We start from the raw sequence: 13,450 nt of genomic DNA on the forward strand, positions 1-13,450 counted from the left end.
CACATGGGTCCACAAAAGGCATGTATGACAACATTCACTGTAGTATTATTTGCAATGACAAGAATTGCAGGCAACTTGTGTTTTCATTCTGAGAGAAATCTTAAAGTGAAATGTGGTATATGCCTTGTGATGGAATACCACATGGCAATCAAATGTAATGAACTAGATTTATGTCTTTTTACAACTCAAAAGAAACAAAATTAGAAAAAAAAGAATGAGATGTATATAGTACAATGCAACTGATACAAGTTTAAAAAACACTGTATATATTTATTTCTTTCCACATTATATATTTTTTACAGATGTATGTGTTGCTAAATACATATAAAAAAGGCTGACTAGAAAGACATATGTGGTTGCATACAGGAGAGAAGGAAATTGAAGAGGAGCTGAAGGAATAAGTAAGAAAATCAAACAAAAGAGGGGCCTTTACAAGAAAAATGTGAACAGTGTCTCATGAATTGAGGAGAGGAATTATCTCAATTCTATGTAGTTGAGGTTTAAAAAAAAATTTTGTTAAGGTAGAGTTGTAACGTGGTTCAAGTGGGCCTAAGAGACCTAATTGAGGCAAAATTCCTAATGGAGAAGGTTCTACTAGTTTCCTTGTGTTGTATTTTTTATGTCATATTCCTGTGGAAGAAAAATTTCAATTCTCTTAAAATACCTCTCTTATCTCCTTGTTGGAATGAAATTCTCCCCCTCCCCTCCTTTTCTTTTGTTGGCCTTCCTGTGCAGCATTTAGGATCTTAGTTCCTCAACCAGGGATCAAAATCTTAACCACTTAGACCACCAGAGCAGTTCCGGGAATGAAATTCTCTTAACAGAACACAAACTTCTTTCATTTCTCAAATGCAAATAACCTTGAGAGATAGCCTATAAATACAATTTAAACAAAAGTGTAAGTCACTGACATCAGATTTCCTTGTTAAGGATGTGTTTTATGGGAGACTAAATGAACAGGATTTTAAATTTCTTGAAAAGGTATCAAAGTGGAGAGATGGAAAAGAGAAGGAGCACTGCTGCTGCTGCTGCTGAGTCGCTTCATGTCGACCCCATAGACGGCAGCCCACCAGGCTCCCCCGTCCCTGGGATTCTCCAGGCAAGAACACTGGAGTGGGTTGCCATTTCCTTCTCCAATGCAGGAAAGTGACAAGCGAAAGTGAAGGTGAAGTCGAGTCCAACTCTTAGTTACCCCGTGGACTGCAGCCTACCAGGCTTCTCCGTCCATGGGATTTTCCAGGCAAGAGTACTGGAGTGGGGTGCCATTGCCTTCTATGAGAAGAAGCACAGAGGGTGCATTTAAGTACCGATGACAGATCAAATCCCTCATAATTTTGATTAAAACTAGTGCTTTTAACAAAGTTCCTTTTAGGATTGAAGTAAGAAAAAGAGATCACCTTCCATTTATGGTAATCTAGTTTATTTTTAGTTCAAGGTACACTGATAAATACATTTTCAATTTTGTTTAATTTTCACCATGGTTAACAACTAAATAAATATATTAATTTACTCTCTAGGTGTTGTTTCAAACTGATGACTACTTTTGGGGTTTAGCAGTAGTGTATTGATTGGTTTTTCCTTAGGATAAATCAAAATCTAAACTTGAGGGCAGGTCAGTTTTTTATCATTTATAGAGCAATCAGGACTAAAATGGAGAAGGTTCAGGTTAAAGCCTAATTTATCTTAGTGAAAGATGCGTGTACTATAACAATTTTTCCAGAAATCAATTGTGGCCCTTTGGGGACCACAGCCACTACTTCTGGTATTACAGAACAGCTGTTTCTTCTGAATAACAACAGAAGCTACCAGTCCAAAGTAGACAATATTCACCAAGCTTTCTTTTTTTTAGGGATATCTTATTTTTAAAAGAATATTATCACTCTTGAAAAATTCTTCTTTGTGTGAGTGTATTTTATTTTTCATTTGTCCCTCAGACATCAGACATGTTAATATCAAGCCCTTATATGCCATCTAATATAAAGTAATATAAGCACATATGATCTTTAAGCATGTATGATCCCTTAGGCAAAACACTCCCATGAAGACAACTCCCCATGGAGCATCTTGGCAGCCAATTCTATAAACACAAAAACCACACACTTAATTCTCAGCCCCACCTTCTTCTGTTCCACATGGTATTTTTGATTGAGCACCAGCTCCTTAAGGCATCATTGTAATATTTGGTTAACAGTAACTGACATATTTACATAATAACAGCTGATTTTCATATAAGCCTTCACAAACAATCTAGGAATTTTAGAAAATACTCTGTGGCTATGAAGCATTTTAAAGTTTAATATTTCTTCAAAACTCTTCAATTCTCCCTGCACTATTTATTAAAGGCCATGTACTGAGGACATTATCTAAGGATCACTTCTCCGCTAGACTGTAAGCTCCATGAAAGCAGGGCCTATGCCTATCTTGATCATTGATGATTCCTAAGACCCCAGTAAGGCATCAAATCATATTTCATAAACACTTGAACTTGTACCTCATGACTTATTAGACGAATTTATATGATCAATTTTTCTTGACAACTGGGTTGTATGTTTACAATAGAGACATTTCACCTATCAGAACAAGACCTTAAAAAATATTCTAACCTTTTCATATGGCAAATGTGAAATAAACAAACGTGGTCCAGAGAGGTTCAGAGACTAATGAAAGTCACCTTACGTAAGACCACCTTCCTCCACCCCACCCAATGTTCTGCTGCTCCTCCTTTATGATTCCGTAAAAAGCAACTTAAATTAACTAGTTTTTTTCAAATATTTCCAAGTTCATTAAGAAAAACTAAAAAAACTAGTTTGTAAAAGTTTTTATTGTATCCGTGCCACACATAGTAGTGAAAAATAACACTCCTAAAAAAAAGAATGCTACCTTTTCCACAACATTTTATTTTAAATAAAACTTCAAGTACTCTTACATAGGTACAAAAAAATTCTGATCTATTTGCCTCCAACAGGCCACCACAACACACAGTAGATAAAACACAGTGGTTACAAATGTCTTGTAAATTTATTTCTGAGGCAAGGCAAATGGGAGGGAAATGTTTCTATGAAAAAATACTGTGTGTGTAGGAAATTGTCACAATTTTATTCCACATGGATACAAATGATTATACTTTAATTTAGGCCCTGGTGGCTTAAAATTATATAACAAAATAGAAAAAATGGAAAACTAATATCCCCTACACCCTGTTTCAAAGGCAGGCACTACCAAGATCCAGGAGACGCCACAGTGTTGGTAGAGGATAATTACTGTACAAGCTGTATAGCTATAATTACCTTCAGACTAAAATAAAATGCTACAGTCCTTCTAAGGCATAAACAATAATGTCTGCAAACAATATATACACATAATACATATTTAAAACAAGACTTAATATAAACAATAATGAACAGTATATACATGTCAATTTTTCTTCACTGTTTTGAAATACAATTTAACTACACAAGTGATGTAGCAACATATATATATACGTATATATATATATAAATGTACTTGTAACTCTACAGCAAAGTTTATTTTTGGTGCTTTTATAGCACATCAGTGTAAACAGTTTAACTTGGCTTTGTTTTATATTTTAAAACATTCCTTGTTGTATTTTCAAGATTTAAAGCAATTTTTCTAGTTCTTCCTTTTCACAGAAAACGAAGATTCTGGATGTGGTTTAATCATAAATAATTCATAAAATTAAATACATTCACTAAAAAATAAACTACAAAGTAAAAAAATGAAAAATAGATATTTATTGAGAGGGAAAGAACCATTTCCCATGTTAGAGCTCTGGTGTTGAATATTCAGTGCGATTTGATATATTTTAATTGCTATTGCACTATAACACCCTTTCCTTTGAAAATTCTTTGGGTGTGCTTCCCTGTTCTACCTAAATTAGCTGATAAATCACACAAACCCATAACCAAGGGCCTTGGTTGTTGTAGGAGTGAAGCCTTTAAAAATGGTATCATTCTTCTGATACTTTTTTTTTCGTGATACTTATTTTAAGGGAAAAAAAGTCATTATGTATGTGCCTTGCACATGTGTGTAAATACAGTTCACATTGCTGGTCTCATTCATCCTTATTTAAAAGGGAAAAAAAAAGAAAAGATTATTATAACTTCAGCTCACTTTGAAAGTATCTGTCCACTTTTTTTCAAAATACTTTCTCATACTGTGGCCAGCTCTGCCTATATCAGAATCATCTTCATTAAATGTTTCACAGTTGTCAAAAACAAGCCTGACATCTAGAGCAAAAGTTTCAAGGTTTGGATACCTGGAAAAAAACACACGATTAGAGATTGCTTTTGTAGGCTGGTTTCATTCTGCAGACAAAGAAAGAGGTAATAAAAGATAAAATGTAAAACTGAAAGCAAAAAGAAAAAAGTAGGGTTAACTGCTTTTAAACTGTTATAAAACAAATTATACCATCTTATAGATGGGACATTTAAAAAACTGCATGTATTCTGAATGTACAGAATTTAAGGCAGGTTAAATGCAGAACAGACTTCTCTTGAAGATCACGATATATTTCAACAAACTAACATTTTTCTTACATCCAAATTCCTGTCCAACCTGTATCACAATTCTGTTACTGGATTCATTCCAATTGATTTATTAACTCTGACCAGCTGTATCACTTGTAGTGCCCTATTATTCACGTTCAAAAATATTTAGCTGCAGTAAAAATAATATAAATGCTTCCTATGCACTGTGAAAATGACATCTGCCCTGTAGCTTTTACATACATCTCAGGGTTGGTCCCTCTGTTTAAACCTTGCTCCTTTCCCATTTTTCTTCTCTCTTCAGATACACTCTTGGCTCAAACACTAGAGTATGATGATCCAAAACAAGCAAAAAAAGCATGTGCTATCTCTTCACTGGAGATAACATTAGGAACTGCCTTTCAATGAAAAGCACTCAGTGCTTTCTTTGGTAGGATAATCCCAGTTCTCTTTCCCTGTAAGAACCGAGAGAAGAGAACTGAAAGGTGCGTGAATATGCCTAAACTTATTAGTAAAGAAGGAGTAGTGCCTTTCAAGCCAACCCAAGCCAAAGCAATAGTATACTAACTGGATACTAAAATAATTTACCCATTAGAAATACATATGGAGCACACACTGAAGCTCTGAGACCTGGTAAAAGTGGAATTATTTATTTGATGAAATACCTTGTACAGTCTTTTCACTTCTACCTTCTAATTAGTACAACAATGAAAGAGAAAAATTTCTTTATCTGTAATGAGTTCACAGAGCTGTCAGGCCTATGTAACCTCATCTATTTTCCAGTTCTTCTAGGAATTACTATTTTTTAAATTGAGGTGAAATTCACATAACATCAAATTAACCATTTAAAGTAGATACTTAAGGTATTTAGCACACTCAAAACATTGTACTACCTAGGTTCCAGAACACTGTCATCACCCCAAAAGGAACCTCTTAATTTGTTAAGCATATATTCTATTCCTTCCTATCCCTAGCCCCTGGCAACCATCAACCCTTCCTTTTGTCTCTATACATTTACCTATTCTGGACATTTTACATAAATGCAATCAGATAACATGTGTGGGAATAATTTTTATAAAATATTTTAAAGTTTCCTTGAGAAATATTTCTCTCTTTATACTGTTCCTTACTACAAGAAAAGGTTAATGATTAATACTAGGGAGACATATCCAGGAGAAAATTCTAGGTGAGATTCAAGTGAAGTAAGTGCAATTCCCACATCTGGGCCCTTCTTTTCTGAAAGGAAGGGGCAGCCTATGGAACTCAGAAAGATTCATTACAGTAAGGCACTTACTTCCTCCCCTCTGTTCTCTAAGTTTTTCTAGTTTAAAAATTGAAATATATATTATATGAGTTTGAGTCCCCACTCATTAATTTGGGTTTAATAAAACAACTCAAAGTTGGAAGAGCCTGCATTCTCTGAATTTTCCCTCCCATATGGCTGACATCACAAACAAGATTATAAAGAACGGCTTCTCTCTGCTTGCCTCTGCTTTGACCTCCTGCATTCACCAGGACCCATTCTCAAAAAGGAGCTTTGCTTTTGCAGATCTTCTGGTAATTCTGTGTTAATATATAAGCCTGTTTATTTTGAGGTTTAGGTTCATCCTCTATCCAGGAAGTGGAGAATTATGGAAGGTAAAGTCAGGAATTAAACACTGGGAAGGTTTTCCTGCATAAGTTTCTGTCCTGGTCATGATGACTGTAAAGTCCATGCTACCCTCCTTAAAGTCTGAGTATTTTGATAAAGAAAGCAAAACAACTAGTTCATATATATATAGAAGTTTCTGCTACTTGGATTGTCTTAGAATCAATAGTTTTAATGTTTTCTGAGTCAGAGCAGGTCCCTTTGGAAATTAAAAAAAAATAATAAAGTGAAATGGATATAATTCTTTAATAAATGGAAAGTTCAGCTTCCAGAGAAATAAACTAGTCATTTGGTCAATCTTGTAAATAATTTGATACGTATAAGACAGTCACTGATCTTTATGAGTTAAGTTCTATGCAACTCTTCTAAATTGAGTGTAGATTATAGGCTACAGAGATTTTAACCAAAAGCATATCTAGGAAGAATATGATAATGCAATTGAATATATTTTATAGTTTTTTAAAATATAAATTTCCTCCTTTCTCCATAGTTTTTAATGACTTTGCTTGAAGTGATGGGCATAGCCTATATACTAAGCTAAATTGGTATGGAGGATTAAAGGGAGCAGCCAGCATGGAGAATGTAGACGCACAGCTCCTGGCCATTGATACGAAGAGTGCTTTTGTGTGGGCTTGTTTTGCAAGTGAACAGCCTTACTCTTGTGGCTCCAAAATGTCTAGAACTAGTGTCCAATGTCCAGACCAACTAAATGCCACTATCTAACAGCTGCTACTCTGGCAGAAGTCTGAGGCAATCTAGCAAAGATCATTAACTGTGGCCAGAAGTCATTTTGCTCTTTGGATAGGATCACAAAGATAACAGGGTAAAGAAGGGCAGATGATAATATTCTTCCACATTTAATAAACACATTTTCAGTATTCTCCAACAACCCACAATAAGGCTTTTAATATTTAACATTTCCAGTGATCTTCTATCTCTCCACTGTAATAATCTGAAAATTATTACAGCGTCAATTTTCATTAAAGCTACATGAGATAGTGTCAATGTTCCACTGATATACAATACAAGCTCTAGGTACCATGTTATTTACTTTGGAGGTTTTCTTGATACTTTTCCTTACCTTCCAGGCTGGGTTTAGTGCCCTTCCAATGTCAGAAAGCTTTATCGCACAGCTTTTAAAATATTTTAATAATTTTAATTGATTTGTCTTACATACTCTGCTACCCTGACCAAACATACATACCCCTCCAAAGGCAGAGCCTATGTCTTTGTTGTTAATTAATGTATTTTTGGCTCACTAGAAAAGTACCCAGCATATACCAAGCATTCAATGGATATTGAACTGAAATGATTTACTTACTGTCCACTACTTAATTTCTCTCTAATTGTGGAAAAATCCATAGGCTTCTTAATAACTTTCTTATAACCAGGAACAAGTTTCAAGTTTACAGGAAGTAGAAAAGGCCATGCATCCTCATGAGTTTCCATTTCAGTAAGGATCATACTAAAGAAAATAATGTCTGAAATCAGTATCTATGCTTTAGAAACATCTATTTTTATTAAAAATTTAGCTTTCCAATCTTTCAAGTAAAAAATGCAAATTAATTTCTTTAAAAATATACACTATAGACTTTGATTTCCTATTTATACAAACTGTCAAAAAGTTGTCTTACTATAGTAGGTGATTTCTAAGCAAATAAAATGGGAAGCTGCAAATATATAGTACATGAGAACTGAAATAATACCTGCAAAGAGCTAGGTCCTTGGAGTCCTCTCTTTTGGGTTTCTTAACAGAAGTAAAACTTTCTTGCTGTGATACGTTAATAGAGCTGTTTTCCTCCATTTTTCTTTTTTTCAGGTCTTTGACTCCTCTTTTCAGTGAACTGCTTGTTGATGCAGAGTCTTCATCTTCAGTATCCCCTGTTAAAGTCACTTTCTTGCCTTTCTTTGACTCACTTTTTTTTCCTTTGACATGCAGTTTTTTGATTTTTAGGGTCTGACCACTTGCCTTTAATTTAAAAAAAAAAGGAAATGAGGTATAAGAAAAATAACTGTCGAGAGGCCTTTTATTATTTTATGTTATGAAAGTCTGACAGGGCAAACAAAAAGAATATTATCTGATCTAGAAGGTTGATAATTTCAAGAGAGATCTATGAATTTTTTTTCTCCTATGAGGCAAAAAATCTAATAAAGCATGAACAATTTATTTGAGGAGTTCTTAAAATCTGATGATGTTGATCACATGGTAATCAATCTTTGGTACTATAGAACTTAGCGGCACTGTTTCTTAGTCTAGGTCACTAACAGCATGACTTTAAAGATACAAAGTACTACTTTTTTGAGTACAATATAATTAACAACAAAGATGAATATAAACAAAAATACAGATCTTATTTATTAATAAGCAAGTTAAAGAGATAATTTAAAAGCTAGACCAAAACAAGGAAAATAGCTCATGAAGTGTTAAACAGAGAAGTCCTTTGTAAGCAATCAAATACACTGGAAATTGATACTTCTTTCTACTAATAGATAAAGAAAAAAGTCATTTTCTACAAGGATAGAGTTCCACAAAGTTGTGGTTACCAGGTGTGAACAAAGCAGAGGCAAAGGAAGAGAAAAAAATGTCGATATTTGAGGAAAACAATACAGAATTAGTATAAAAGAGATTATATTTGGAATCAAACAACACGAATTGTAGCTATGGCTCTGTCAGTTACTAGCTATGGAACTTTGCACAAAAATATCTTTGAGTCCCCATTATCTCACTTGTAAAGTAAAAAAGACATGCCACACAATTGGTAAAGTCATTCTAGCTCTAAAATTGTATGAAAACAAAACAAAACAAAAAGCTCAACATGACCTTATGCAGTCTAACCACAATTTGCAGGCAGCACACTGATATAATGATTAAGCTCCTTTCTACCCCTCAATTTAGAAGTAGGGAAATAAATCTGTATTTTCAGACTTAACTGTTACAGTAAATATAATAGATCATTGACAAAGATCAGTGCAAAGATACTGGTAATGTATGGCTTTAGTTTTAATTTTCCAGGATAGTTTGTCCTCTTTTAGAAAATGATCTCCTCTCTTAACCAGATAATTTAAAAATCGTAGACTTAAAACTTAAGAGTCAGATATCAATCTAGAGATAGTTTAAAGCTAGATGTATTCTTAGAATGAATTTGGCTGAAAAACATTTTTGTGGAGTATTTCATATCAATTTCTTTGAGAATTTCAGGGCCTCTTCTACCATTATTTTGAAAAATAGCTTTTAATCAAACAATTAAAAGCATCTAGTTCTCTATTGGTAAGATAAAAGTATAATTAAAGAGATATTTTAATTGGCTAAAATAATAAGACAAACCATAAATCTAACACCTTTCCCATACCATATCAAAGAATCACTACCTCTTGAAACTGGAATAAAATTAAAATGTTTTACTAAGTCTCTTCTGCATTTAGTTTACTAATTTTTATTCACTAAAATCTGATTGAGTTTTAATATTACGCCCTGAAAGTTTTTAGCACTAGAAAAACAGAAGGAGAAAGCTTTAATTCATGAGGAAAAGGTCTGTTTAATGAAGATTAAGTTAGATTTAGTAACTGTGTTACTTAAAAAGAGAAAAAGCTCAGGAATAATTTCTAGTTCCTATGTGAACTAAAATATTACTTGGGATCAAATTCTAACAAATTAATACTCATAGTAAGAAAACATGAAATTTAAATCCACAGAAATAAAAGACTCTTGTGATGTTTTAAAAAGACAATGGAGCCTATTTCTTTGATAAATGATGTTTATCATGCTTACCTCACTGGATTATGCACACACATATACTTTTACAAGCAGCTTTTATACAGAGCCTCTATTTACCAGATGTCTGTTTTCTTGCACAGACTCCCCACCCTCCCCACCCTTTCTATCTTATTGGAGTCCAAATCTAAAGAGAAACTATAGTATGTCTTATTTAATCAGAATCTATCAGATTACATACATACAAGGGCTCATTTCTGTTATGTTTGTGTAATTATATATCAGAAGTTGTGAACTGGTGGTTCACAGACTATAAACAGCCCACAGAATGTGTTGTGGTTTGGCTCATAACGCTTGGTATAAATTCTGAATTTGTTGCCAATATTTAATATTTGCGAGAATATGCATAAAATCCATAATCTTAAAATACTAGTCGATCCTGGAACACTGGGCCCACATGTCTACATGATAACAATTTGCCAGAGTTGAGTGATGACTGTTACATAAAAATAGGGGCACAACTTGACTTTCCTATTTGCGATAGTCCTGCCTGACGCTTTTGTATTATTTGGCTTTTTAGGCACTGGAATTTAGAATTTCTTATTTGTGTATATGATTGTGTATAAATACGTGTATATATACACACACAAGTCTTTAATTCTGTGACAGAGAGAATATATATATATCTTTAATATAGTGTACATATGTGTGTGTGTATATATATATATACACATTGGTATGAAAACACACATATACACAGAGTAAAAATACTTAGTCACAATGATGTATGCAGAAATAGCTATTTGAGAGCAAACTGTATAGTATAAATATTTGAAAATAACTGAATTACTGGAAAGATTTTCAAAACCTTAACTTAAAATATATATATATATATCAAAATTAAATGGTTATAGTATTTCTATTGCTATAAGAAGCATGGGCTTCCTGGTGGATCAGATGGTAAAGAATTTTTCCGGAATGCAGGAGACCTGGGTTCAATCCCTGGGTCAGGAAGATCCCATGGAGAAGGGAATGGCTACTCACTCCAGTACTCTTGCCTGGAGAGTTCCATGGACAGAGGAGCCTGGCAGGGTTGCAAACAGTTGGACATGACTGGGTGACTAACATCTAATACATCACTTTTAAAAATCAATAGAAAGGGAATTCCCTGGTGGTTCAATGGTTAAGACTGTGCTTTCTCTGCTGTGGGCCTGGGTGCAATCTTTGGCTGGGGAACTAAGATTCCACAAGCCTCACAGCATGGCCAAGAAAGAAACAAAAAACCCCAAAGCAAAACAGGGCAGAGACTTAGAAAGCTGCATTTACATAGAAGTACTTGGATAGAATTATAGACCTCTAGTCTGGTACTGAAATGACAGACACCAGAATGCTAATTTAAGAAAACTGACAGAAAACAAAACATCCTATAGTCTACCAGATGGTACCCCCAGGCCTGAAAACACTGATTTGTTAGTAAGTCACAAAGTAGTAGAGAAACTTTCTTTAACTTGACAGTTTGAAACTAAAAGATAATTTATGTACAACCAGTGATTATTAAACTGCATTTAACTCTATATGACAAAAATGATAAAGCAACAAGAAATAAAAAAGCAATTATTAGTGAATACCATGCCATGTGAGACTTCTGCTATTTTGTAAATATAAAATATAATATGTAAATATAAAATATAATAAAGTATGAATATAAATATATCACAGAATTTTCTGAAGTTATAGAAACCTTCAAACACACAAGCATATCTGATCCTCACAAATCCCCACAAAGCAGATACTATTCTATTTTATAGACATAACTTTAAAGTAAAGAAAAGTAATATTTATAGATCTGGGAGGTGAGGAAAACCAGTAAAGGAGACTGAAAAGGAGCAAAGTCAGGAAGAACACCAGATGAGTACGGCATCCTAGAAGACAAGTGAAGACAGGATATCAAGCAGGAGGGAAAGTTCCACTTTATCAAATGTAAATATTAAGTTAGATGATCTGAGCGGTAGTCACTGGACTGAGCAACGTGGAAATCATTTTGGGGTGCTATAAGAGCAATTTTGGAGAAGTCGTGGAGGTAAAAATATGACTGGAATGAGTTTAAGAGTAAATTGGAGGAGAGAAATTGGAGAGGACTATAACAAAACTTTTCAGCAAACAGAAGGGGAGAAATTAGGGAAGTGGATCAATGGAGAAGTGAGGCTAAAAGAGAGTTTTTGTTTAGCTTTTGTGAGATGGGAGAAATTGTCTCATGTAGTCTGATGAGAAGGAACCCAGTGCAGAAGTAGAAACTGATGATGCAGTTTCCTCATTCTCCTAAGGAGGTGAGATGGGGATGGGATCTGAAGCACAAGTTGGGTAACTGGCTTAGTTAGGGGCACAAGCAGTTCATGGCAACAGGACGGAAGGTAGAGGATGCTAGCCCAGATTCAGAAAGCACGGTAGGTGTGATGGATTCTTGTGATATTTTCTCCTGATGGCTTCCATTTTCATAGTGAAATGAGAGTAACATCATCAGCTGAGGCTGAGAATAGAGGAGACAGTAAATTATCAGGCACCATTAAAGGCCCTCTTAGCCTTAAATTTAAAAGGCTGGGTGTTTTCTCCAGTCACATCAAGACACCTTTGTATCTGAATATTATGTTACTAGAGAAGTCAGAGAATTGGATTAACCAGAATGGTGGTTTTACCAAGTGAGAGGAACAGAAGCTAAGGGTAGATACTGTGATTATAGGAGCAAAAAGAAGACATGAAGTGGAGAGGGACAGTGAGAAGGTCTTAAGATAAATGAACTGAAGGTCCTGATGGGATCAAAGAATTATTGGAGTAGGAGTGCTACAGAGAGTGAATGGGAAAGAAAGGAGGCAGTGGATAGATGGACATTTGAAACTGAGTTTATGAAGAGGTGGCAGTTACTGGTAATAATTAAGTCAAGAGATTAAACATGGAAGAGATTGAGACAAAGAAAACCTAACAGTGAGTCTGGGCCTCAATACATTCTAACCCTTTCACACTTACATTGTAACTCTAAAACTCATCTCTTTCTACTTTATCATATTGTTTCTCCTTAATCAATTAGTATGAGAGTTCATAGGTTTCCGATTTATATGTGACTGGAAAGTGACTTCCCCGGTGGTGCTAGTGGTAAAGAATGCCTGCCAATGCAGGAGACAAAAGAGACATGGGTTCAATTCCTGGGTTGGAAAGATCCCCTGGAGGAGGGCATGGCAACCCACTCTGGTATTCTTGCCTGGAGAATCCCATGGACAGAGGAGATTGGTGGACTGCAGTCCACAGGGTCGCACAGAGTCGGACATGATTGAAGCAACTTAGTACACACATGGAAAGTGACTTAAAATACATATGCTTAATACCATATGACGAAGCAATTCTACTCTTAGGTATATAACCAAAAAAAGTGGAAACATATTCATACAAAAACTTGTATATGACTATTTCTAATGGCACCCACTCCAGCACTCTTGCCTGGAAAATCCCATGGACGGAGGAGCCTGGTGGGCTGCAGTCCATGGGGTTGCTAAGAGTCCGACACGACTGAGCGACTTCACTTTCACTTTTCAC

The 13,450-nt window shown here is 34.8% G+C and overlaps 1 protein-coding gene across 21 annotated transcripts in view; it reads right to left on the bottom strand.

The window, feature by feature from the left end:
• Nucleotides 1-2,802: 2,802 nt before the first annotated feature.
• BAZ2B (bromodomain adjacent to zinc finger domain 2B) overlaps nt 2,803-13,450 on the bottom strand; it is a 323,345-nt gene continuing 312,697 nt past the window's right edge. For 19 of the 21 annotated variants that reach the window (XM_040229156.1, XM_040229158.1, XM_040229159.1 and 16 more), the window contains 3 exons: nt 7,860-8,122; nt 7,475-7,618; nt 2,878-4,276 (listed from right to left, as the gene is read on the bottom strand). In XM_040229156.1, the coding sequence (XP_040085090.1) occupies nt 4,123-4,276; nt 7,475-7,618; nt 7,860-8,122 (561 nt within the window). In that variant the 3' untranslated portion in view covers nt 2,878-4,122. Of the gene's footprint in view, nt 4,277-7,474; nt 7,619-7,859; nt 8,123-13,450 lie in introns of all 21 variants that reach the window. The other 2 variants (XR_005719073.1, XM_040229153.1) reach the window with 1 other exon arrangement.

The sequence above is a fragment of the Oryx dammah genome, unplaced genomic scaffold (assembly GCF_014754425.2).
Source record: "Oryx dammah isolate SB20612 unplaced genomic scaffold, SCBI_Odam_1.1 HiC_scaffold_27, whole genome shotgun sequence".
Lineage (NCBI taxonomy): Eukaryota > Metazoa > Chordata > Mammalia > Artiodactyla > Bovidae > Oryx > Oryx dammah.